This window comes from Epithele typhae (assembly GCF_022376455.1).
Source record: "Epithele typhae strain CBS 203.58 chromosome Unknown BXZ73scaffold_176, whole genome shotgun sequence".
NCBI lineage: Eukaryota > Fungi > Basidiomycota > Agaricomycetes > Polyporales > Epitheliaceae > Epithele > Epithele typhae.
Window position 1 is genome coordinate 1 of NW_025954367.1, and position 24667 is coordinate 24667.

General features: G+C 60.1%; 10 protein-coding genes across 10 annotated transcripts; 4 read left to right on the forward strand and 6 right to left on the reverse strand.

Moving 5' to 3' along the window:
* Nucleotides 1-7: 7 nt before the first annotated feature.
* BXZ73DRAFT_83289 (uncharacterized protein) lies at nucleotides 8-832 on the reverse strand (the record flags this gene model as incomplete). The annotated part of the gene is made up of 4 exons (XM_048023893.1): nucleotides 8-162; nucleotides 246-341; nucleotides 573-753; nucleotides 806-832. Coding segments are annotated over 4 exons (459 nt in total), but the record flags the coding sequence as incomplete, so codon positions are not given.
* A 468-nt stretch (nucleotides 833-1300) lies between these two features.
* On the reverse strand, nucleotides 1301-2890 carry BXZ73DRAFT_83290 (NAD(P)-binding protein; the record flags this gene model as incomplete). The annotated part of the gene is made up of 8 exons (XM_048023894.1): nucleotides 1301-1686; nucleotides 1945-2056; nucleotides 2121-2211; nucleotides 2267-2291; nucleotides 2348-2386; nucleotides 2485-2608; nucleotides 2660-2711; nucleotides 2838-2890. The coding sequence occupies 8 exons, from the start codon at nucleotides 2888-2890 to the stop codon at nucleotides 1301-1303; spliced, it is 882 nt and encodes a 293-aa protein (XP_047871012.1).
* A 1710-nt stretch (nucleotides 2891-4600) lies between these two features.
* On the forward strand, nucleotides 4601-5315 carry BXZ73DRAFT_17051 (FAD-binding domain-containing protein; the record flags this gene model as incomplete). Its single annotated transcript, XM_048017543.1, has 4 exons — nucleotides 4601-4704; nucleotides 4780-4939; nucleotides 4984-5134; nucleotides 5206-5315. Coding segments are annotated over 4 exons (525 nt in total), but the record flags the coding sequence as incomplete, so codon positions are not given.
* An 835-nt stretch (nucleotides 5316-6150) lies between these two features.
* Nucleotides 6151-7383, reverse strand: BXZ73DRAFT_108634 (uncharacterized protein; the record flags this gene model as incomplete). The annotated part of the gene is made up of 8 exons (XM_048017195.1): nucleotides 6151-6251; nucleotides 6338-6539; nucleotides 6603-6630; nucleotides 6686-6895; nucleotides 6949-7114; nucleotides 7171-7237; nucleotides 7289-7307; nucleotides 7370-7383. The coding sequence occupies 8 exons, from the start codon at nucleotides 7381-7383 to the stop codon at nucleotides 6151-6153; spliced, it is 807 nt and encodes a 268-aa protein (XP_047871014.1).
* Nucleotides 7384-9885: 2502 nt separating this feature from the next.
* On the forward strand, nucleotides 9886-11116 carry BXZ73DRAFT_19844 (heterokaryon incompatibility protein-domain-containing protein; the record flags this gene model as incomplete). The annotated part of the gene is made up of 2 exons (XM_048017588.1): nucleotides 9886-10005; nucleotides 10472-11116. Coding segments are annotated over 2 exons (765 nt in total), but the record flags the coding sequence as incomplete, so codon positions are not given.
* A 2648-nt stretch (nucleotides 11117-13764) lies between these two features.
* Nucleotides 13765-14258, reverse strand: BXZ73DRAFT_83293 (uncharacterized protein; the record flags this gene model as incomplete). The annotated part of the gene is made up of 2 exons (XM_048023895.1): nucleotides 13765-13917; nucleotides 14049-14258. The coding sequence occupies 2 exons, from the start codon at nucleotides 14256-14258 to the stop codon at nucleotides 13765-13767; spliced, it is 363 nt and encodes a 120-aa protein (XP_047871016.1).
* Nucleotides 14259-15537: 1279 nt separating this feature from the next.
* On the forward strand, nucleotides 15538-16293 carry BXZ73DRAFT_108637 (uncharacterized protein; the record flags this gene model as incomplete). The annotated part of the gene is made up of 5 exons (XM_048017196.1): nucleotides 15538-15595; nucleotides 15654-15690; nucleotides 15784-15850; nucleotides 15907-15954; nucleotides 16024-16293. The coding sequence occupies 5 exons, from the start codon at nucleotides 15538-15540 to the stop codon at nucleotides 16291-16293; spliced, it is 480 nt and encodes a 159-aa protein (XP_047871017.1).
* A 434-nt stretch (nucleotides 16294-16727) lies between these two features.
* Nucleotides 16728-18237, forward strand: BXZ73DRAFT_108638 (uncharacterized protein; the record flags this gene model as incomplete). Its single annotated transcript, XM_048017197.1, has 4 exons — nucleotides 16728-16763; nucleotides 16814-16868; nucleotides 17465-17775; nucleotides 17836-18237. 4 exons carry the CDS (start codon nucleotides 16728-16730, stop codon nucleotides 18235-18237), a joined length of 804 nt encoding a protein of 267 aa, XP_047871018.1.
* A 364-nt stretch (nucleotides 18238-18601) lies between these two features.
* BXZ73DRAFT_83294 (uncharacterized protein) lies at nucleotides 18602-20235 on the reverse strand (the record flags this gene model as incomplete). Its single annotated transcript, XM_048023896.1, has 9 exons — nucleotides 18602-18702; nucleotides 18779-18992; nucleotides 19070-19097; nucleotides 19260-19361; nucleotides 19415-19580; nucleotides 19634-19770; nucleotides 19835-19900; nucleotides 19960-19985; nucleotides 20035-20235. The coding sequence occupies 9 exons, from the start codon at nucleotides 20233-20235 to the stop codon at nucleotides 18602-18604; spliced, it is 1041 nt and encodes a 346-aa protein (XP_047871019.1).
* A 1486-nt stretch (nucleotides 20236-21721) lies between these two features.
* On the reverse strand, nucleotides 21722-23314 carry BXZ73DRAFT_57883 (NAD-P-binding protein; the record flags this gene model as incomplete). Its single annotated transcript, XM_048021624.1, has 6 exons — nucleotides 21722-22107; nucleotides 22348-22459; nucleotides 22524-22614; nucleotides 22669-22744; nucleotides 22917-23143; nucleotides 23226-23314. The coding sequence occupies 6 exons, from the start codon at nucleotides 23312-23314 to the stop codon at nucleotides 21722-21724; spliced, it is 981 nt and encodes a 326-aa protein (XP_047871020.1).
* Between the last annotated feature and the right edge of the window lie 1353 nt (nucleotides 23315-24667).

Here is a 24667-nt window from a genome sequence, read left to right on the forward strand (position 1 = left end):
AACGCACGACAGGTAATGCGGGGATAAGGTGTCCCGCGATGGAGAGCGGTCTCCAAGCAGGTGTTCTCCCCGGCGCCGCTGCGCGGTCGTCGCTCTTCCATCTTGAGCGAGCTCGCGACGCCATCTCCGTCCCCACACGCAGCTTCCTAGGGTGCAGTACGGCTGCGAGATATGTCGAGGTAGCTTGAGCGACGAGAAGATGAGGGCAAGAGCCAAAAGCGCCGTCTCGAAGAATTTCACCCAACCTATCACGTGGGATGACGCAAGGCGTCGCCGGGCGCTCAGCCGCATGTCTGTCTTTTCGATGTCGAACTTGGGCTCTGAGTCGACTTCATGTAATCCTGCGCTATCTTACATACATGCAGCTCTATTTATAATACAAGACGAGGGTTTCGTGACCAGTCCGTACTTTCCCTAAAAAATGATATCCCGACGTGAGGCCTAGCAGGTACCTCCTAGTAGAAGCTGCCCGTTTTATCGTCTCTCTTTGTCAGTCTACCCCAAGATGAAACGCTGTCGATCCCATTTCAGCCGTCCAAAATAGTGCGCGGAGTGTCGAGCGACAAGCTCACCAGGACGAATACCAGCAGCGCGATGGCCAACGACCACCAAACAGAACGCCCGCGTGCGGACCGCCTGCATGGACAGCGCCGCGGCGTACTGGAACCCGAGCAGCGCATACAGCAAGCCTCTGACAACTATCGCGGCGTTCTGTCGACCGAGGACGAGCTTCAGGCCGTCGTACGTGTATATCTTCCGGGAACAGTGAACCAGAGTGACACGAGGAAGCGGGCAGCACGCTCACCATCACACTGGATGATTCTGACGCCATTTTGGTGTCCTAGTGGACGGGCAGATGAGGGTGGTGGTGTGCGTGCGTGCCGAGCATCGCACGCCCTCATGCGCAGGGCATTTGTACCTCTCAACACTGCACTAGAGCGCAGCCGCCAGCGCAGGCTTCCGCATCGATACGTCGGCGGCCTTGAATGCGGCACCATTTGAGTCACTAAGACTCTGCGCAGCGGTTTTGATCATCCGGCGTGGATGCTGCTTTCGTTAGAGTTATGAAAGGGCTGTCGTATCAAATCATACGATCGATCGATGCCAGCAGAAGGTGCTCTCACATCCTGAGTGCTATTCAGTACAAAGCATCAGAAAGGGGTGGAAGCATAGTAGGTTTCGGCGAGTCGAGAGGTACCAACATAAAAGACTGTTCCAGCGCGAGCCTGAGATCGTGAGTGCATCGTTAAGTGTGCCGTTGCAGAGCCGCGCGACAGCGCACCTCACAGCTCCCACCCCCTCACGATCTCCTCCGTGCTCTTGCACAGCTCGTCGCCAGCGCATCGTCGTCCGCCTGCGGGGCATAGCTCTTCCCCAGTCGCCCGCCCGCCGCCTTGTCCGGGAACACCGTCCTCCCCTTCCACCGCGAGGCCTCCTTGCGCACCGCCGGCGACGCCGCAGCGAAGACGGAGCTGTGCGCGCCCTCGGCCGGGTCGACGAACGCGACCAGGCGCAGGAGCGCGACGACCGGGCTCCACGCCGGCTTCTGCAGGAATGGGATGGCCGAGACGCCTGGGGTCCACACCCAGCCTGGGTCCGCGGAAAGGACGAGGATGGGGGCGCTCGCGGCGTCGAGCTGGCGCTGCAGCGCGCGGGCGTAGAGCGCGTCGGCGAGTTTGGTTACAGCTGAAAAGCGCGTTAGCGGCGGGCGGGCGAGTGACGTCATCGTTGTACGCAGCGTCTCGGCTTGCATTTCTTGCAGCAAGAGCATGTGCGGCAGAAAGTGCTGATGCGGAAACGGCATGCGGGACTCGACGTGCGTGGCAAGAACATATCGCGCGCATGCTCGTATAACGCCGCCTCCACAAGTGCGCCTCCATCGCAGAGGCCACATGTTCCCGCACGTCGTTTGTCGCAACGGGCTTGAAGGAAGATACCACTCACCATATCTGCACCGGTCGGGATCCGAGGCCTCCTTGAACTCGCGATTGAAATCCTCCACCGATCGGAAGCGGACGTCCAGCCCTTTGACGAGTGCCAGGGAGTCCGAAGCCAGCTTGCAACGCGCATTCAAAGGTCGACATCAGACGGGCGAGACCAAGGACAGCAGGAACACTCACAGTCACTATGCGAATGTCGTTGCTCGGACCCTCCGCTGTACGCTTGAGCAGAGGCAGCAGCGTCTGCGTGAAGATGTAGACTCCGAAGTGGCTTTTCGAGTAAACATCAGCACGACAACAGGTACCGAGGGGCAAGAAACACGTACTTGATCATCATCGTGTCTGGCACACCTACAGAGCCGTCAGGAAATGACCACAAACGCCTCATCTGCAAGCAGTCAACTTACCTTCAGGTGTAAGGTTGTACGGTTTCTGCAGCCTTGAATCTGGACTCGCAAACTCACGACCCTGCATTATCGACCACGAGGCAAGGGAGGCCTGAGTTCGAGACGAACATATGCATGATCGAAGACGAGGGACGTACGCAGGATGTCCAGCCGGCTCTCCTTCTCCATGAAGCCCTCCGCCGCGGCCTTGACCTTCTTCGGGTACGTCAGGTCGAGGTCCAGCCACTCAACCTTCCCCTTCTCCACGCAGGCCTCCTCCAGCTACGCGATTGCAGCCTTGGCGCGCTCTTCGCTGCGGGCGCCCATGTACACCCTCGCGCCCTTGCGCGCGAGGTGGAAGCAGTCGGCGTAGCCGATACCCGCGCTGCAGAATGCGTAGCGCGTCAGCGAGCGAAAATGGCACGATAGACACGATCGACTGCGCGGACGCGAGCGATCGGACTCACTTTACGCCGGTGAAGGTGGAGACCTTGCGCGCGCGCGGTCGTACTTGGTGCCACGTAGGAAGGACAACATGGTGAGAGGGAAAGCGGCCTCAGGCATGTTCGCGCGCTGCGTTCATGGGCACCGACGTGATCTTCCAGGACGCCGACCGTGCTGTCCGTGGCAATCGATATCAGCGCTCGCTGCGCCTTGAAAAGGGCCCGCTGAGAGACGGTGATGTCGATGGGGATGAATGAGATGGGAAACAGCAGGTGAGCGACAAGAGAGATGAACGGCGCCAAAAGCGAGGCGCATCGCAGCTGAACCGGCTCATCCCAGCCACGTGACGGTGTGATCGCCTCCGAGGCGTGGCAGATTTTGTTCGATCACTTCAACTTGAACGTCGTAGTCTTGCCACCGGTGATTGCTCCGCGCTGGCCCAAGTTCACTCCTATGGCTCGTTTGAGAGTATGTTGTGTATGCGAACATGTTGATATGCGCATCTGACAGATAGCGCATCGCCTTGCAGGTAATCAGTCCCCAAAAGTCGAGATTGATTACAGGTCTCATGATTCATCCTGACTGAGCTCTATAACACCGCCGTCGTTAGGTGCATCTTCTAACCCCGGTCAGTTCCCTCTTCCCTGTGGCCTCCTGGCTTGAAGTTTGCCAGCCACGCGTTCTCACCCCGCTTTCAGGCTACGACGACATCGGGCCGCTCGCCGCTCGCAACTCCGTTTCTGATGACGGGCCTCTAGCTGAACGTCCACTAGATGCTCCGCCCCGAGTCTATTCTGTGCCGAATGTGTCCGCTTGACCGGAAGTGGACACACGCCCGGAGCCTCCAGCGAGAAACATTCAACGCTGACGCCCTGAGACAGCAAGCCGCCCTGATCCGTGTCTATACCCGGCAGTGATTCGTCGGATCTGCGACCTTGATACACCGGAAGCGAGCGGCGACGCGTGGTCGAAGGAAACGATGACAGCACGACTTGGGGCTCTCACCCGGTGAAGCCCGTCACGGACCATGTCCGCGTCAAGCATCTTAGGTGGAGGGACCCAGTCCCCTCGCTGTGTGCAGGTGTTCGACCGGGTGGGCCAGATCACTACACTTCGACGCGGAGAGATGTGTGAGCCGCGTGCTTCTTATACCTCCTCCGATTGCTGACGTGCTGTCCGGGTCCTTCTAGCGCAGGGTGATTTCGACAGCAAGCGAACGAGAGAGCACCGAAGGCCATAGCAACATACAACGAATGCTACTCGGGCCACAGCCTCAATCTTCGGCGGCACGGACGTTCTGTTCTGTTCCGGGGTCAGTACATTTACCGCCTTCAACATCTTCTCCACCGACGCTTCCACTGTCGGCACGGCCAGCGGCAGCCCCTTCGCCCCCCACGCCTCCATATACCCGCTCATCTCCGCGAGCGGCGCCAGACCGAGGTGGTGTCCACCATCCCTGGGGCGACGGTGACGACGAGGAAGTCTTCCATGCGAGCTTGACCTCAACGTGCGCCACGGCCTCGGTCATCCCGTACTCGACCACGTTGTTCAGCGCGAAGGAAGCCTCCTTCGGTGCCGATCACGACGATCTTATCAGCGGCGCCAGAGCGGAGGAAGGGGAGGAATATGCAACTTAGGGTACGGATGGATCCGAGCGAGTTGGTCCTGAACTGCAGTGAAAACTGATAAAGAGGGTGCGTCAGTTCGGGTTGCACTTCAGAGTGCGTGGCGGGACTGACCAGTTCTAGTATTGCTTCATCGAGCTCGTCTAGGTCCCTGCTGTATCGCGTCAGCTTTCAGGCCCTGGATCTCGCGGCTCATCCATTGTGGAGCGTGCCTGTCGTCGGGGTCGACGCCCGCGGCGCGGCAGACGTCCAAGCAGCCGTGAAGTTTGTGGCGAAACATAACCTGAAGGTCATCGTCAAGAGTACTGGGTATGTATCGGACGGTGACCCTACGTTCCGCATCTTCCATGATCCAATTATCTGATGGTACTTTGTTTCGGCCAGACACGGCTACTTGGGACGAAGCGACGGTCGTGGAGGCTTCCTCATCTGGACGCACTACATGAAGAATATCACAGTGCACCCTACGTTTTCCCCAGCTGGAGGTCTGAGCAATGAGACATACGAGCTTGGTACGTTTTTGCGCTTGCACCCCTGCAGAAATGTGCTTACATCTCGTGACGACCCACGAAAACTATTACACTCCAGTCCGGTGTACAATGGCACGAGGCCTACGACGCCGTCACGGCCGTCAACCGCACCATGATCGGCAGTATAACCAGGGGCGGCACAGTCGGCGCCGCGAGTGGCTGGCTCCTTGGCGGAGACCACAGCGCCCTCTCCCCGAACTACGGCCTCGGTAAGGCCTCTTGCCTGCACGTCGAGCTCCTACTCACCGCGTGTCCTATCCGGTGTTCTGTAAAACCTCAGGCGTCGACAATCTCCTCGAGATCACCGTCGTCTCCGCGAACGGCACCGAGCTCACCGCCTCCTCGCACCAGAACACCGACCTCTTCTGGGGGCTCCGCGGCGGCGGCGGCGGCGGCTCCCTCGCCGTCGTCATCTCCCCAACGTACCGCACCCACCCGAACCCGCCGATCCTCGCCGCGTTCCTCGACTTCGCGACCCTAGGCACGAACGTGCCCTCTCCCGGCGCGCGCGACGTCTTCGGCGCGTTCATCGCCGCCCAGGGCGCGCTCTACGACGCTGGCTGGGGCGGCTACGCCAACGTCGTCCCCACCGCGGCCGCGTGGAACTTCACCGCGTTCATCATCAGCCCGTCCGTGGACCGCGCCGCCGCGAACGCGAGCGTCCAGGCCTTCTTTGCCTCCGCGCGCGGGGCCGCGGCGCAGGACTCCGCGCTCGGAGTCCTCTCCCGCACGACGATGGTGCCGTGCGCGAGCTGGGAGGCGTGGTACAACGCGCTTGGGTTCAACTCGACCTCCGACGTCGGCCACGTCGAGATCCCCACCGCGCTCGGCTGGCCGCAGGAAGCTCGTGCGCTTTTCTCCTCATGCGCAAGTAGGAGCGTCCGCTGACCGGCTCCGCGAGCGTCCTCAGTGCGCACCAAGACCTCGAAAAGCCAGACTTTGAGCGTTTCGCCTCCAACGACATCTTTGCTTCTTCCCCGCGGCGGAAAAGAGCAGGAAGGTGAAGATTTCGGACTCGTAAGTGCTCCGACTCCGTACGCGCGCGGTTTGGCGTGTCGGCTGATCGCCCTCTATCTGTCCAGTTTCCCAGCAGCACACCGCCTTAAAGACTCGCGCTTGCTCCGCGACCTCCGGACGCGCGAACGCGCGATTCCGTCGGACCAGGGAGACCCAATTCATACATCTATGTAGTACAACTCCTTCCTAATGCAAAGCCCTCAACTTCCTACACCCCGAACCCCATCCGCTCGCGCTCGTGCCACGCGAGCGAGCTCGGAGACGCGCCGACGTCGCTCTCCCCGCCCTTCGTCGCGCTCCACGGAGAGTCTGCAGAGCGTCCGCGTCAGCATCCTCTTCCTCTTCCTCACACACACACTCTCTCGCGCGCGCGCGCGTGCGCAACGAACGCTCACCTGGAACGCAGTCGAGGCTGATGTGCGCCTCAAGGTCGTCCGTCGTCGTCGTGCGCTCGATCGTGGCCGCGATGCCGTGCGCGGGCGGCGTGGAGAGGCGCGAGAGGCGCGAGAGCTCGATGTCGAGGTGGCTGCGGGTGATGTCGCCCGAGGAGGAGTGGATCATCGACGCGCGGCGCGGGTTGAGGATGAGGCGCGATCCCTGGAGGGCGCGGGCGCGGTCAGCTCGTCTCAGCGCGAAGACCGCGGTGCGGGCGAGACTCACGGCGAAGGAGAGGACGACGACGATCCATCTGCGGACGCGGGGTGAGGTGACGGTCGAGCACCGCCAGAAAAGGAGGGGCGCACGTGTAGCATATGCCCGTGAGGGTGGAGCGGACGAGCTTGTAGAACATCATGTTGACGAGCATGACGATGAAGATGAGGGCATATGCCCACGTCCCGTCGGCGACGAACTGCTGCATGACGGGGCCTTTGCCCCAGCCTTGGCGGACGGCGTCGATGAACTTTCCGATCGTGAGCACGAAGAGCACAGTCTCGAACGCGAGCGAGATGATCCTGGCGTAGACGTCAGAAGGCGGCTCAGACAGACGGCGAACGACGGAGCGCACCAAAAGTACTGGAAGACGGGCGGGCTGGAGGTGACGTAGCACTCGTCGTTGTATGTTAGCCGTGGGGTCACTACTGCGAGGATGTAGCAGAGTGACGCGAGCTCGGCCAAGAAGAGCGCGCCGAGAGAGCAAACCAAAATGCGGTTCCTGTTGTATAGCGCCAAGACTGCAGAAGGGCATATTCAGTACTATCGATGCCTGGACAGGAAGGATGGGACACACCGCATGTGATAAGAATGACATCGACGGTGGTGACGATGAGCTGGAGGAGGACGCCTTGGACGATCTGCTACTGGCCGCATTGGGCGAGCGTGAAGAAGAGTCTGGTGGTGCCGTTAACGTTGATGGCAAGGAGTGCGCTGAAGAAACGCGCTTGAAAATGAGTACGCGAAGCCCGTGAAGGAGACGACCGGGGTCGTACTGACCACGAGACATCAGGGAAGCCGCGTCGACGCGGGGCACCGGTAGCGCCGGAGGCAGGGTACCTCGGTGCATCGGAATGTTGGTCGTCGTTGGAGGAGGGATGGAACGTGCTGGTTGGGATGGTGCACGGCTCGTCAACACGATGTTCGAGAGTTGGTACTAAATGGATGCGTGCCGAGACGATGACGTGGCGGATGGGAAGGTGTCGCGGACAAAGAGAGCCAGACCAGCAGAGCACCTGGTCTTTCTTCCAGACGAGACGCTTGCGCGCACGGTCCGTTCAATGCCTGGTACCGTGTTGGAGACCGAGGCGGGCGAGCGCCGCAGGCTTGTGTGGGAGCTGTAGCAGGGCAGGGTCAACAAATATTTCTAGTGCCGGATGCGGCACTCACCTCGAAACGGTTGGAAATGGTCCGGGAGAATAAGAGCGCGGACTAAAACGGGTGGGGGTCCACAGGAAGGGATGAGATACGAAACAGAGGCTTCGTTGAACAGAGTGCGGGCAGGAGACGAGCGGGCAGACTAGAACGAGATGGCGAGGATGCCGCGAGGTGAGTGGACAAAGCACGGCGTGAGCGTTTGCAGACAGAGGACGGCCGCTTGAGGGCAAGCATCGCGAGTTGCTGGCTGTACGCGCCCTGTCGAGAACGGTGTTTGATTGCGACGTGGGCGCGTGGGCGCAATGGCGGTCTAGAGCGGGCGAGCAGGCGAGCGGTGCAGTCCGTGAGAGGACGAGAGGAGGGATTGCACGCTTGCATTCCCGCAGGACGTAACCAGTTGGGCCTGCATCCAGCCGGCCTCCATGAGCACTTGGTCTGGTACGTGAACGGATGAGTACGCAGGCTGAGATGAACGTCGAAGAAGGAGACACTGAAGCTGTACCTTTGCATGAAGAGTAGACGTCAGGGAAGACGTGCCGCCCGGGCTCCGACCTGGTACTGCGGGGAGCCATGGCCTGATTCTGCGCGTCGCCAATGTGCTCGCGCGCTCCTCCACACACTTCCGACGGGCGAATTACGTTGACAAGGGTGTCTCCCGGAGTGCGGAGGAGGAAGAATGGAGGGTGCTGGCTGGGATCGTGCACGGCTCGTCGCGCGATGTTTGAGAGCTGGTATGTGGGCCAGCGCGGATTGCGGGCGGAAAGCGCACTGGTTCAGGCTCGCGCGATGACGTGGTGAATGGGGACCGCTGGCGGACAACGCGCGTGCGTGGGCACGCGGTCCGCCAGTAGAGCAACTGGTCTTCATTCTTGACAAGATACGTGCGCGTACAGTGTGTCTAATGCTCGGTAGCCTGTTGGTGGCTGTCGGTCAAAGAGTGAGCAGTGGGCACCGAGGAACAGGTCAGGCAGGCTGTGCACCCCCGAGCCCTGGCGTGGGGCAGCGCGGAGGGCGGGCAGAAGACGGGCGGCAGGACGCGAGCGGCGGCGCAGGCATGGAGGGCGCGAAAGGCAGGTATAGCAAGCGTGCGGCGGGCGTGAAAGCGGGATCGAGCGCGGGAGAGAAGCGGGAGGGAAGATGTAGGCATTGAGGACGAACAGCGGCATGGAGTGCAGGACGACGAGGGCCGTCGTCGCTGGCTGTATGCGCCCGGCAAGAACTGCGGTCGAGTGGGCCGTCGAGAGCGGAGATGCGCGCGATCGTGACAGGCGGCGAGCGACGAGAGCAAACACGTTCTGATCACGCGCTTGCTGAGCCCGGCGATTCTCGGCATATTCCGGGCCGACAATATCCGCGCGTCCAGAGCTTGCTCGCTCGACGAGCAGCACGAAGAGCCTGGCTCGAACTCGTGCTCGATATTCCAACACACCGACTCATGGTCGTCCGAGGCTGTGTGGGCGGAGAGATCTAGAGCATCGCCCATGTCCTTCCTGGAGACGGCGTTGAGCTGCCTGGGAGCTCGCATACAGTGCCGATTCGCACACACTGTACACTAGGTCATTGATAACGAGCGCGGCTGAGACACTCACAGTTGCTGAAGTCTCCTCCTGCGATCCAAGCATCCGCGAACATCTTGGTATCGGACCACATCATGTGCCGCTCTGCCAAATGGCGAACACGCACGATACCTATCAGAGTTTGACACGTTCCAAGTGGCAGGGAAGGACGTCATCTCCGCATTCGTTTCTCAGGAGAAGTATCGGAGGCGCTCCAACGCTATCGCGTGCGTATTCCGCATGGTGCACCGTGCGGTGGGCGTATGAGACCGGGGTCGCCCTCGCAGCAACTTGGCCTCTTCTGCCTCGCCCTCAACCCATCCGACGCCTCCTCCCGTCTACCTTGCGTCTCCTCCCAGCCATCGACACCCATTGTGATATCAGAGTGACGACCGCAAAACCAACCCACTGTCGCGGATACCCTCATCGTACGTGCGCTCTTCCGATGATGTGTACCGCATTTGCTCATGCTCCCCAGGTGTCTGTACTACTCCCGCGAATCGTGCACCTCAACTCGCACCCGGTATTAGTGCTTACCCTTGCGCGACACGCCCGTGCTAATATTCGTGATAGAGGCGATGTGGCTCCTGGGCACCGCGCGCGCGAACCTCGTCTTCTTTCCCCAACCCGAAGACGTTCGTGGAGGCTACGCTATCCTGTCGCACACCTGGGGAAGAGAAGAAGAGACGTTTCAAAAGGTTCAAAAGTTGAACGAAGAATCCAACAGCCCCTTCTCCCCGGAGGAACAGCGTCCCTTGCCCCGAGCTGAGCTCCGATCTCTCATCTCCAAGGCAGTCTTTGAAGAAGCGGCGGCTCTCATAAACAAGCGGCTCTCTCACATCTCCGAGGCAGTGTCAAAGGAATCTGCAGCTCGCGAAGATGCTCTCCATCGAGTGGAATCCCGGATCATGCAGACTCTCGGCTTGCCTCCTCCTCGCCATACCGAGTCCTCTACCATCGTCCGCAATCGCGCCGAAGTGAATCGTGGAGATAGGGGGGCATCCGGTACTGAATTCGTGCCCAGCGGTCAGTGTGATTAAAGCTCGTCTTCTCTCCTCGATACTGACATACAAGACCAAAGGCCGCTCGACACATTCACATCCACGTCCCCGGCCCACGATACCGCTTTCCCGTACTCCTGCACCCGTCCAAGGACGTTCCGAGCCACACCGGTCGTCACCACCATGGTTCAACCCACGCGATCGCCTCACCCCAAAAGTTCGATCATTCCTTAAGCTCGCCGAAAGGCACGGGCACAAGTACGCTTGGGTCGACACGTGCTGTATCAACAAGGAGAGCAGTTCCGAGCTCTCGGAAGGCATCAATTCCATGTTCCGGTACTACGCCCTCTCCACCATCTGCTACGTCTACCTCAGCGACGTCCAATACTCAGACACTGATTCGGACAAGATGTGGCGCGCCTTCCGAGACAGCCGCTGGTACGAGCGGGGCTGGACTCTCCAAGAGCTGATCGCGTCCCGTATGCTCGTGTTCTACTCTGAGGAGTGGATATGTCTGGGCACCAAGTACGAGCTCGCCGATCTCCTAGAAGAAGCAACCCAGATCTCCGCGGCGGTCCTCCGCTTCGAGAGCTCGTTTACCGACGAGACCATCGCGACGCGCATCTCCTGGGCGGCGTGTCGGTCCACTACGAGGCCGGAAGACGCCGCCTACAGCCTCTTCGGGCTTTTCGGGGTCAACATGCCGACGCTGTACGGCGAAGGGCGGCTCGCATTCTGCCGGCTCCTCATGGAGATCTCGAAGACCTCGCGGGATCCTTCGATTTTTCTCTTGGGAGAACAAATGGACTCTGTGGCCGACTTGGACGAACTCAAATTGTACCTCTGGCAGCAATATCCCCAAAGCCAAACCCGTCGTCATCTTCTCCCCCTTCAGCCTTCGCACGACCTTCGTTCTGTGTTCTACGACCCAAGTGCACGATATCGGAGAGGACAACATAAGGTACGCTGGTATGGATATCATTCTACGCTGTGCTACATTGACGACCATTTTAGCACGACTCGACTGCAAGCGCAACTGCAGCTCTCAGCGCTCCCACGTTCTCCACGTCGCCAGGTGGGATCGAGCTCCACGCGGCCGTTCTGCCTCTGGATGGTACAAATAGATTCCTCCTCGTCGACTTGTTCTGCAGAGATCCTGGCCCCGTCTTCCTCTTGCTTCAAAGGGTGGACGACGGGAGGTCCAACGATGGCGCTGCTCCGCTCTACCAGCCCGCGGAGGAACCTGTTGTGCGTATGAGGACCCAAGCACGGCCATCGCCTCGCATGACTGGCAGATGACAAACCTGCGCGTTGTAGCTCTCCCGCCATACACCGGTGACCTCTCCGAGCGCGAAACAGCAGGGATGGAGAAGCTTAAACTCTTCTGCGAAGCCACCACTACCAGCTCCCCCTTTCACCTTGCCTTTCGCGACTTCCTCCGGCTCAGGGACGAGTACGTCTTCTTCGACGAAAAGCAAGCACCCTGCCATCGCCTGGTTCCACCAAAACATCTTCCTTTGTTTTGAACCCTGGATGGAGTCTCAAAGGTTGACTGTCGTTGTTGGAACATGCTCCCACGTCGAGTTCGACCACCTCCGCTTATATATGTCAACCTCGCTGTCATCTCAAATTGCGACGGGTACGCCAGGTCCAGACGTACCGCGCCGACAACACTTCTGCGTCCTTCGTCTTTCCCGGGCCGATAAAGCAACCTCCGCCGCCGAGAAGGCGCATTCGTGCACGAGGGATCATATCGACATGGACGGACCATGGCCAGTGCAGCGCCGAGCGCGGGTGAGCGTGGGAAGTCGTGTTATCGTTCTCCCCTAGTCCGTTGGGTAGAGAAACGCTGCAAGTGAGGGTGGAAAAACTGGATTTATGATTGCTGTATAGGTTCAGGTTTGGTGGGACGAGGTGTAGGGCACGACCTATCGAGAATATAACTGCGCGTCGTTTGTCCATGTTTTAGAGAGCCAACCGACAGTAGCATCGCGCATGCAAGGGTCGTGACGATGCTGATGTGACGCCAACTCTGGGGTGACGACAGGGGTGAGGGAAGAGAACGAGAGAGCGTAAGCGCGAAGCTCGGGAGATCGAGTGAGGTGAAAAAAGAGCAAGAAACGATGCGCCGCGTGGAGGGAAACGCGAAGAGAGGCGGAGCGGCGACCGCGTGGCGCGCGAAGTGGCAAGGACGGGGGAACAGACGCGGGAAGACGAGCTCGTGCACACGGCGCTGGCGATATGATAAAGCATGCGAGGGAGTGGGCGTTGGCGTTGGCGTGCGCGAGGTCGAGGTGTGGCGAGAAGAAATCGAGGCGAACGTGGATGAACACACCACACACGCGAGAATAGCCGGGAAGTGAACTATGAACCTGAATACACACGGCGCGCGGCGCGAGGACGTATCTATAGTAAGACAACGTACTAGGACGTCCACGAGTGCAATCGCGAGAGAGAGTCTCGTGAGACGCGAAAGTAACGGTGAATGGAGTGATGACTCACCCCGATAGAGAAGAACGCGGTCTCGACCTCCAGGAGGAACAGCATTGATCCACCAGAAATATGCTGCGTATGGACAGGATCGTCGAGTGCGCTCGGTCCTTCCCGGCGTGACCTCGGCTCTCTCGATGTAGAGGACGTCGACAGCGTCAGCGAAGTGCACGGGACCATTGGCCTGGTCGAGGTGAGAGAAGACGAGAGGCGCGTGGGTGGCTGCAATCACAGCGGGGTGATGTGGCCATTGGAAGCGTTGAGGAGACGTGTACCCGGACTATCGATGCAGATGGCGGGGGGATCGCTGCCGTCCCAGACGAGACGGCACTGGACGCGGTTCACAGCGTGAATGGACATCGCGGCCTCCTGCGTTGCTGGCTGGCCAGTGGTCGAGCTCAAGAGATTGTCGTGCGACAAGGACGGCGACGAGCACTGGTCCATTCCAGTCGCAGTCACACGCGTGTGTTTGACGTAACGCGCCTCAAAGCTCGATCGAGCTCCGAGTGTACATGACCGCGTCGTGCTTTGGTCGGATGCCTTCCTAGTCTGTCGAAAAGGGCATACACGGGAGATGGCCGATGCTGAGCGCCGAGCGATGAGGCGTCGAAGTACAGGGACAGGCCGGGGAGCCGGCAAGGAGGAAAGCGTAAATGCAGAGCAGTCGGGTGAAAGCGTCGAAAGCGCCGGCAATGGTGCTTTCGCGCAAAATTGAAGCCAGGTGAATCGGAAGGACCTTAATGCGCCTAAGTACCACTTGGACGTGCAGAGGAAAGCCTGACGGGGCCAACCGTTAGAATTTTCTCAGCGACGAGGTTACTCGTCCGAGCCTGACAGAACGAGCGAATCAGCAAGAAGAAACCGGCAGCCGATCCACGAGAACGCACCGCAGAATCCTGTTGCAGCTACTCTCGCCCTCGCCTTCGCCCCCTCTTCCCGACGATCCCCTCTGCTGATCCGACGGGTTCACCAGCCTCCCACCACCTCGCCTTCTTCGTCGATCGCCCCGTTCCGGGGAGGTTCTCCGAACATGAACTCCGCATCGACGTCCGCGTCCGTGCCCCGGGTCGCAAACGGCACAAAGACGCGCTTCGACACCTCGCGCGGGGCCGCGCGGCACTTCGAGCAATCCATCGTGCTCCGTGTTCATCGGAGGATCGCCCGCACCCGCACCGTCCAGAACGCTGGCTAGTGCTCCCGGTCGCAAAGCGTCTCGGCGAGCCGATCGATCACCGAGGAGGACCACGTACGGTCGAGGTCGATGGCCCAGTAGGTGTCTCGAGCTTGAGCGTCTCGAAGGCGGGATGAGGGGCGGGCGTGCTGGAGAATTGGTCGGCCAGGAGGACGGGGAGCGCGTAGGTGAGGGTCCTTCGACACCAGGAGTGTACGGGACGGGACTCGGGCTCGCCGTAGATGATGGCGAGGGTGCATAGGCGCGGACAGCCGGTGAGCGCGCCCATGGAACGACGAGTGTTTTGATCTGGGAGTAGAGCGCGTCAATAACGAAACAAGGGGTCCGGAAACGATAGCGTGCATACGTGTAGTATCGTCGAGAGTGGGCCGGTCTTCGGGAGAGTGACTGAGGAGGATTGACTTGCAACCCAAATAGCACACACGAGTGCTTCATTGGCCTGTAGTGCTGTCTATAGGCAGTCCGCCTTTCACATCAAAAGCATCCTCTTCGCAGTTTGAGCAAGCGAAGGCGCATACCTGCGCTCTGGGACTGAGGCAAGCAGTTAGCGCCAGAAACATTTTGTGTCTTCGAAACTCACCACTAGCGTTGCCTCGCCTCCTGCACACCTGTTTCTTGCTGTCAAAGTCGTGTACAGGGCATAGGGAGATCGTAAGCTGCACGAGCGCGAGGGTTTGCGTCAAATATTTCGCACAGCCATCAGCGACGCCGAGACGCAGGACTCTGGCGCGTCTTGTTCTCCCACCACCACCACCACCGCCGCCGCCGCCTCTCGACGTCCTTCACGTTCTTCAGCTCCTCTCACACTCTCATCTCCCCTCTTAGGCTCATCTTTCACTTTCCTTCAAGGTCGTAGTTCACATCCCCTCTTCGTCATCAACCGAGTCCGGCACTCACTCCGTCGGAACGCCTCATCGCTCCTCCACCCGCCCGCCACGGCGTTTCGTTCTCCGCCTACCGCTCTCTTCCATGGACCTAGACATCTCAAGGGGACTTCTTCAGCCGGGAAACGTGGTGCAGGAATTTGGTGCAGTGGGAGGACACACGCTGGCGGTATGTGTTACATGTGTAGCACCCATTTTCTCGCAATACACGCGTTTCCCGATGAACATCTCGTTGTTCGTCATTCCATACCCTTTCTACTTGCTTCTTGAAGCTTCTTGCGATCTTCGCTGGCTCACCCCGCGCGGGTATTCTTTCGTTCTCTCCTTCTAGAAGAACTCGCTACACATCAACGGTACTTAGCGAGCAGACGCCATTGGTGCGCGAGCCCCTGTTTTTGCGAGTTCTCAGTCGGAAAATATCAGGTCGTTTCATTCTCAGTGTAGGTCTCTATGTATGAGCGTGGGTGCCGTCTTCAAGCGTGGCGTCTAGAGCAGAAGGCTCTCGGTTGTATGTAGCCCACTCCATCCATCGTCCTCCAACCTCTGACGCAGCTCCCAGACTGATGGTAGCACGGATCTACCTAGTAGACTTACCGGTGATCTCTGCTCATCGGGTGACGAAGATCGCGTTCGGGGCCTCAAACGATGTTCGCCGCCTTCAACATGCCTGCTTTCGAGCGCAATCCGACGAATCTGGAACATCATGGCGTGACTCTTCCTGGTGCGCAGTACTGTCCCGTCCGTCTGCGCGGGACGTTCATCCTGGTTACGGCATTCAGATGGAAGAAGCAGCTCATACAGGCAGGCTAAGGAAAAGTGCGTCCTCCTTCGTCGAGCACCCTGGCGCATAGTACCCATCTCTCAAGCTAATACAACAAGAGATCGACCCTGATTCATACGCACCCTCAGCATCGCCGCCTCGTGCTTGTTCCAGCAGGTCGCTGGGGATAACCGCGCGCAGGTTTCGACTGTGCTGGTCCGTCATTTCATCACCTCATGCGCGCATACACTCACTTCACATGAACGGCGCAGGGCACAACACTCGACCTCATCTCCCGCGAGAAGTGCTCTGGCTTGTCGGTACCATCAACATCATAGCCATCTCGTGGTGCCTCCCCTTCCCTCGCTGACACGGGACAACGATTTAAGCCCGAGGAGGACGCAAAGGAGATGTTGGAGGACTATCCAGGTGTGTTTCTTCATCCTCGATCCATCTCCATTGGCTCAATTGCCGCCTATCGTCCCCCGCACACGCTCCAGATCGTGCCGCGCATGCTATACGAAGTCACCCATCGCGATCTTGGTATGTGTCTTTTCCTTCCTCGATTCTCGTGCTATTTCCTTTCTCAACCCGAACCCCCGACACTCTTTGGTGTCACCTCCTCCACGCCTCTCCTCGTCGCCCCAATAGGATACTAAGGCGTCGGGCACGCCGACGCCGAGTGCGCGGCCGCGCGCGCCGCGGGTGCACTCAACATTCCTCCCACCCGCGGCAGCGCCATCTCCCGCTCGCTCGAGCAAGTCGCAGAGGCGAACGACCGTACGTCGTTACATAACTCGAAGTGCGCATATACCCATCTCGCATGACTGCAGGCAGCTCAATGAAGACACATTGCCCTCTTCTCCCCTGCACGCAGAGCTGCGGTTGTGGTTGCCGTCGATATCATGACTATTGACTGGCGCTACCTGAACATCGACTGGGTTCCTCCTCTTCGCCCGTGGCCTTGGATCCGGATGGCGCTCTTGGACCCATATTCATGGATCGAGCCGGGGCTGCACCGCATATTTACGAGAGCAAGATACCCGCGCCTCGTATGAGGTGGCAAGCTCGTCAGTTGGGCGGATGATGGGTCATGTCGTCGATGATCAAAGGGATCCTGAGTCTCGAGGTGCGTCTTCCTACCCTTACGTATCGCGCCAATGTATCACTCTCGCACAGAGCGCGGAGATCGCGATCAACGAGGGCATCGACGGGATCATCGTCTCCAACCACAGTGCGTCCTTCTCTCTTCCTTCCCCTTGTGCGCACCGTGGTGATCGACGTCAACCTAGACCACCACTCCTCTTCGCGGTCGAACACATCATGCAGTCTCATGAAGTCAAGGCCGTGTTCGCATCCAGCAAGCTCATACAACATGCCTGGCATCGTCAACTCCGGATAGGACCCCTGGATCGGTACAGGGCCCTGCTCCGGCTGCAAGGCTACACAAGTAACCAGGCGTCGTGTTTTCTTCCCCGCCGTAGCCCATTTCCCCCGCGACGCACGCACCCGGGATTCAGTATACCACTTGTTCAACTACCGTGACCGAATCTCGTCATCATGCCAGTCGCCTCCACAGCATATACCGCTCTCCAGCTCGCTGAAGACAACCCGCCCCTCTCTGCACACACCCGGCTCAACGTCGTACGGCACTGACGTGACGGAAAGCGGAGGCCCGCGGACGATGGAGACCCTCTCATTCAGCCCAAGGTGTGCGTGCGTCGGTCTCGCTCGCTGGCGGAACGCGCCCCCTCCCTCTCTCGACGGAACGTGAACGAGTTCGTACCCGACCTTCGCGCACGTCTCCTCCGTGCCGCAATCTCCCGCCAGTCGCCCTGGTCGACCCGGACGTCAAACTCCTCGACACGGCTGCGTCACCCGCGGGCTGCGTACTGTCCTCGGTGTTGCGTGCACAAGGCGAGCACCACAGGCGCCACCCCGCAGTCTTCCACGAGGCACGCGTGGATGCGACGCGATTCGAAGCGACGGCCACGCGTCCCGTTCGTCCAAGCATTCCCTCGTCCACCGCTGGTCCTTCAAGCGCATCCAGCACTCGCGCTCTCCCGCGCGCGAGCTTCGAAATCCAGTCGATCCACCTCGCAGACCAAACCACCGGGCCGTACATGGAGATGCTCCTCTTCGTGAGTCCTTCCCTACACATCACCCAGCCCCGCGTTGAAACCAACTCCCCGTCCACGCAGTGGATGTGTGGCCCGCTCGGCCAGCGTCCGGACGGCAGGCCACGTTCGCCGCGCCCATGGTCGCGCCCCAAGACCTTGGCTTCTTTGCGCACTACGCTTTGGCCACCGCTCGCGGCGCGACCTCGAGGTCGCGTCCGCGCGCTTCGGCTGGGCGGAGCTCGCGGCGACGTCGCGCGCGTGACGGGGCGCCGCGCGGAGTACCTCCTGCTCTCGCTCGACGAGTGGATCGGGGTGTGGGACGGGCGCGGGCAGCGACCAAGGCGCAGAAGAGGGATGTGGGGCGTCGACACCGCCATCCGCGTCTTCGCGTTGACGAAATGCGAGAGTGGGCCGAGTCTTGCGCGCTTCGCCGCGTGGAGACCGCGTACATGCTCGTACATGGTGCGCACGGACTACTACTAGCGCCGCCCGAGCCGCGGTCGGCCACAGGCAGTTCGTGCGATTTTCCCTCGTCCACAGTGCCAAGACCTCGAAAAGCCGGACTCTAAGTTGTCTTCCCCGCGGCGGAAACGAGCAGGAAGTGAAGATCTCGACTCGTAAGTGCTCCGACTCCGTACGCGCGCTGTCTGGCGTGTCGGCTGATCGCCCTCTGCCTGTCCAGTTTCCAAGCAGCACGCCGAAGGCGTACACCGCCTCAAAGACTACCGCTCAATCTGCGACCTCCGGACGCGCGGACGTGCCATTTTGACGCGCACCACCAACCGGGGAAACCCAATTCATACATCTATGTAGTACAAGTCCTTCCTGATACAAAAATCGCAACTTCCTACACCCCGAACCCCATCCGCTCCCGCTCGTGCCACGCGGGCGAGCTCGGAGACGCACCGACGTCGCTCTCCCCGCCCTTCGTCGCGCTCCACGGAGAGTCTGCGAAGCGTCCGCGTCAGCATCCCTCTTCCTCACACACCACTCTCTCTCGCGCGCGCGCGCGACGAACGCTCACCTGGAACGCAGTCGAGGCTGATGTGCGCCTCCAAGTTGTCCGTCGTCGTCGTGCGCTCGATCGTGACGGCGATGCCGTGCGCGCGGCGCGGCCGGGGCGGCGCGGAGAGGCGCGAGAGGCGCGAGAGCTCGATGTCGAGCTGGCTGCGGGTGATGTCGCCCGAGGAGGAGTGGATCGTCGACGCGCGGCGGGGGTTGAGGATGAGGCGCGATCCCTGAACGGGCGCGGGCGCGGTCAGCTCGTCAGATCGTGAAGACGACCTCAGGGAACGGGGAAGGGGAAGAGACTCACAGCGAAGGAGAGGACAACAAGAAGCCATCTGCGGACGTGGGGTGAGATCGATGGCGGTCGCGCGTCAGAGAGGGGGAGCGCACGTGTAGCATATACCCGTGAGGGTAGACCGGACGAGCTTGTAGAGCATCATGTTGACGAGCATGACGACGAAGATGAGCGTGTACGCCCACGTCCGTCGGCGACGAACTGTTGCATGACGGGGCCTTTGCCCCAGCCTTGGCGGACGGCGTCGATGAACTTTCCGATGGTGAGCACGAAGAGGACAGTCTCGAACGCGAGCGAGATGATCCTGGCGTGGACGTCAGAAGGTGGCGCAGACGGACGGCGAACGACGGAGCGCACCAGAAGTACTGGAAGATGGGCGGGCTGGAGGTGACGTAGCACTCGTCGTTGTACGTTAGCCGTGGGGTCACTACTGCGAGGATGTAGCAGAGCGACGCGAGCTCGGCCAAGAAGAGCGCGCCGAGCGAGTAAACCAAAATGCGGTTCCTGTTGTATAGCGCCAAGACTGCAGAAGGGTGGATTCAGTACTTCGATGTCTGGGCGAGGGATGGGACACACCGCGTGTGATAAGAATGACATCGACGGTGGTGACGATGAGCTGGAGGAGGACGCCCTGGACGATCTGCCACTGGCCGCATTGGGCGGGCGTGAAGAAAAGTCCGGTGGTGCCGTTAACGTTGATGGCAAGGAGTGCGCTGAAGAAACGCGCTTGAACAATGAGACCCATGCGCAGGCAGAAGAGAAGGACACGATACTCACAGTTGAACCAGCCAAGGGAGGTATCGCGCGATGAGGTACAAGACCTTTCCAGGCGCCCATGTCCGCCTAGCGCGAGCGACATTCCGACATGAGATCGCAGAACACGATACTGAGGCACTGCTTACTTCCAGATGTGCTCCACCTGTGCGCACTGCGGTAAGCACATCTGTGGCAGTATGCAAAACAGCAGATAGACGCACCTCCTCGGAGAACATAATCAGCACGTCCCAGGTCAGGATCGCGACGCAGGCCACCTCGCTGTAGCTCAAGTCGCGCGAGTTGACGGCATCCTGCACCGATGGCCGCATCCGCGCCGTCCAGGGCGAGCGAGGAGAGCAGGACCTTGGGAGCGGGTGTGGGGGAGGGGGACGCAGGGCCGCGGGCAGGCGGGGCGCAGCCATCATATACCAGAGGCGCGCCCGAGGCCAGTCGTTCGCCATGCCAAGCTCCGGGCGCGCCGGACGCACGGAGGAAGTCGCGCGCAGGCCAATCGCAGGTGCAGGCGCACGAGGCCGTTCCGCCGCGCATCCGTCAAGGAGACCTGCTTCTTGGAGCGCTCCAGTCGAGGCGCGAGGCGCGAAGGGCGGAGCGAAGCGGACATGGCCTGGACATGTGGGAGGATGCGTCCGATGAAAGCCTTTGCAGCGCTTGGTGAGGGAACGCACGACAGGTAATGCGGGGATAAGGTGTCCCGCGATGGAGAGCGGTCTCCAAGCAGGTGTTCTCCCCGGCGCCGCTGCGCGGTCGTCGCTCTTCCATCTTGAGCGAGCTCGCGACGCCATCTCCGTCCCCCGCAGATTCCTGGGGTGCAGTACGGCTGCGAGATATGTCGAGGTAGCTTGAGCGACGAGAAGATGAGGGCAAGAGCCAAAAGCGCCGTCTCGAAGAATTTCACCCAACCTATCACGTGGGATGACGCAAGGCGTCGCCGGGCGCTCAGCCGCATGTCTGTCTTTTCGATGTCGAACTTGGGCTCTGAGTCGACTTCATGTAATCCTGCGCTATCTTACATACATGCAGCTCTATTTATAATACAAGACGAGGGTTTCGTGACCAGTCCGTACTTTCCCTAAAAAGGACATCCCGATGTGAGGCCCAGCAGGTATCTCCTAGCAGGCGCCGTCCGTTTTATCGTTTCTCTTTGTCAGTCTACACCAAGATGAAACGCTGTCGATCCCATCTCAGCCGTCCAAAATAGTGCGTGGAGTGTCGAGCGACAAGCTCACCAGGACGAACACCAGCAGCGCGATGGCCACGACCACCAACGCCCGCGTGCGGACCGCCTGCATGGACAGCACCGCGGCGTACTGGAGCCCGAGCAGCGCGTACAGCAAGCCTGTGACGACCATCGCGGCGTTCTGTCGACCGAGGACGAGCTTCGGGCTATCATATGTGTATGTCTTCTGGGAACAGGATAATTCTGACGCCATTTTGGTGTTCTAGAGGACGGGCAGACGAGGGTGGTGGTGTGCGTGCGTGCCGAGCACCGCATGTTCGCATGCGCAGGGCATTTGTACTTCTCAACACAATATCTGGCAGAGCGGTGATAGCTAGACGTCAGTGGCCTTGAATGCGGTACCATTTGAGGAGTCACTAAGACTCTGCGCAGCGGTTTTGATGATCCAGCTTGGGTGCTGCTTTCGTTATAGTTATCAAAGGGTTGTCATATCAAACCACACGATCGATCAATGCCAGCGGAAGGTGCTCTCACATCCTAAGTGCCATTCAGTACAAAGCATCAGAAAGGGGTGGAAGCATAGCAGGTTTCGGCGAGTCGAGACGTATCAAGATGAAAGACTCTTCCAGTGAGGGCCTGAGATCGTGAGCGCATCGTTAAGCGTCTCGTCGCAGAGCCGCACCACAGCGCACCTCACAGCCCCCACCCCCTCACGATCTCCTCCGTGCTCTTGCACAGCTCGTCCGCCAACGCTTCGTCGTCCGCCTGCGGGGCATAGCTCTTCCCCAGCCGCCGCCCGCCGCCTTTTCCAGGAACGCCATCCTCCCCTTCCACCGCCCGGCCTCCTCGCGCACCGCCGGCGACGCCGCGGCGAAGACGGAGCTGTGCGCGCCCTCAATCGGGTCGACGAACGCAACCAGGCGCAGGAGCGCGACGACCGGTTTCCACGCCGGCTTCTGCAGGAATGGGATGGCCGAGACGCCTGGGGTCCACACCCAGCCGGGGTCCGCGGAGAGGACGAGGATGGGGGCGTTCGCAGCGTTGAGCTGGCGTTGCAGCGCGCGGGCGTAGAGGGCATCGGCGAGCTTGGTTACAGCTGAAATGCACGTTAGCGTGCATGTCAGGGCGAACGCGTGACGTCATCGCCACACGGCACATTTGCTGCGGCAAGGACGTGTGCGGCAGGAAGTGGTGACGCGGAGATAGTATGCGAGACTCGACGTGCGTATCGCGCGTATGCTCGCATAGCGCCGTCAACAAGGGCGCTTCCATCGCGGCGGCCACATGTTCCCGCATGTCGTTTGTCGCAACGGGCTTGAAGGAAGATACCACTCACCATATCTGCAGCGGTCGGAGTCAGAGGCCTCCTTGAACTCGCGGTTGTAATCCTCTACCGATCGGAAGCGGACGTCCAGCCCTTTGACGAGTGCCAAGGAGTCCGAAGCCAGCTTCCAACGCGCATCCAAAGGTCGACGTCAGACGGGCGAGACCAAGGACAGCAGGAACACTCACAGTCACTATGCGAACGTCATCGCTCGGATCCTCCGCTGTACGCTTGAGCAGAGGCAGCAGCGTCTGCGTGAAGATGTAGACTCCGAAGTGGCTTTTCGAGTGAACATCAGCAGGCAATAGGTACCGAGGGGCAAGAAACACGTACTTGATCATCATCGTGTCTAGCACACCTACAGAGCCGTCAGGAAATGACCATAAACGCCTCATCTGCAAGCAGTCAACTTACCTTCAGGTGTAAGGTTGTACGGTTTCTGCAGCCTTGAATCGCTGTGTCAGCAGTGGCACGTGACCAGATTTGGACTCGCACACTCACGACCCTGCATTATTGACTACGAGGCAAGGGAGGCGTGAGCTCGAGACGAACATATGCATGATCGAAGACGAGGGACGTACGCAGGATGTCCAGTCGGCTCTCTTTCTCCATGAAACCCTCCGCCGCGGCCTTGACCTTCTTCGGGTACGTCAGGTCGAGGTCCAGCCACTCAACCTTTCCCTTCTCCACACCGGCCTCCTCCAGCTGCGCGATCGCGGCCTGGGCGCGCTCCTCGCTGCGGGCGCCCATGTACACCTTCGCGCCCTTGCGCGCGAGGTGGAAGCAGTCGGCGTAGCCGATACCCGCGCTGCAGAACGCGTAGCGCGTCAGCGAGCGAAAACGGCACGATAGACACGATCGACTGCGCGGACTCGAGAGATCGGACTCACTTTCCGCCTGTAACAATGGTGGCTTTACCCGTCAGGTCCGGGAGGTCGCGCGCGGGGTCGTACTTGGTGCCACGGAGGAAGGACAACATGGTGAGAGGGAAAGCGGCCTCGGGCATGTTCGCGCGCTGCGTTCATGGGCACCGATGTGATCTTCCAGGACGCCGACCGTGCTGTCCGTGGCAATCCATATCAGCGCTCGCTGCGCCTTGAAAAGGGCCCGCTGAGGGACGATGGTGTCGATGAGGATGAATGAGATGGGAAACAGCAGGTGAGCGACAAGAGAGATGAACGGCGCCAAAAGCGAGGCGCATCGCAGCTGAACCGGCTCATCCCAGCCACGTGGCGGTGTGATCGCCTCCGAGGCGTGGCAGATTTTGTTCGATCACTTCAACTTGAACGTCGTAGTCTTGCCACCGGTGATTGCTCCGCGCTGGCCCAAGTTCACTCCTATGGCTCGTTTGAGAGTATGTTGTGTATGCGAACATGTTGATATGCGCATCTGACAGATAGCGCATCGCCTTGCAGGTAATCAGTCCCCAAAAGTCGAGATTGATTACAGGTCTCATGATTCATCCTGACTGAGCTCTATAACACCGCCGTCGTTAGGTGCATCTTCTAACCCCGGTCAGTTCCCTCTTCCCTGTGGCCTCCTGGCTTGAAGTTTGCCAGCCACGCGTTCTCACCCCGCTTTCAGGCTACGACGACATCGGGCCGCTCGCCGCTCGCAACTCCGTTTCTGATGACGGGCCTCTAGCTGAACGTCCACTAGATGCTCCGCCCCGAGTCTATTCTGTGCCGAATGTGTCCGCTTGACCGGAAGTGGACACACGCCCGGAGCCTCCAGCGAGAAACATTCAACGCTGACGCCCTGAGACAGCAAGCCGCCCTGATCCGTGTCTATACCCGGCAGTGATTCGTCGGATCTGCGACCTTGATACACCGGAAGCGAGCGGCGACGCGTGGTCGAAGGAAACGATGACAGCACGACTTGGGGCTCTCACCCGGTGAAGCCCGTCACGGACCATGTCCGCGTCAAGCATCTTAGGTGGAGGGACCCAGTCCCCTCGCTGTGTGCAGGTGTTCGACCGGGTGGGCCAGATCACTACACTTCGACGCGGAGAGATGTGTGAGCCGCGTGCTTCTTATACCTCCTCCGATTGCTGACGTGCTGTCCGGGTCCTTCTAGCGCAGGGTGATTTCGACAGCAAGCGAACGAGAGAGCACCGAAGGCCATAGCAACATACAACGAATGCTACTCGGGCCACAGCCTCAATCTTCGGCGGCACGGACGTTCTGTTCTGTTCCGGGGTCAGTACATTTACCGCCTTCAACATCTTCTCCACCGACGCTTCCACTGTCGGCACGGCCAGCGGCAGCCCCTTCGCCCCCCACGCCTCCATATACCCGCTCATCTCCGCGAGCGGCGCCAGACCGAGGTGGTG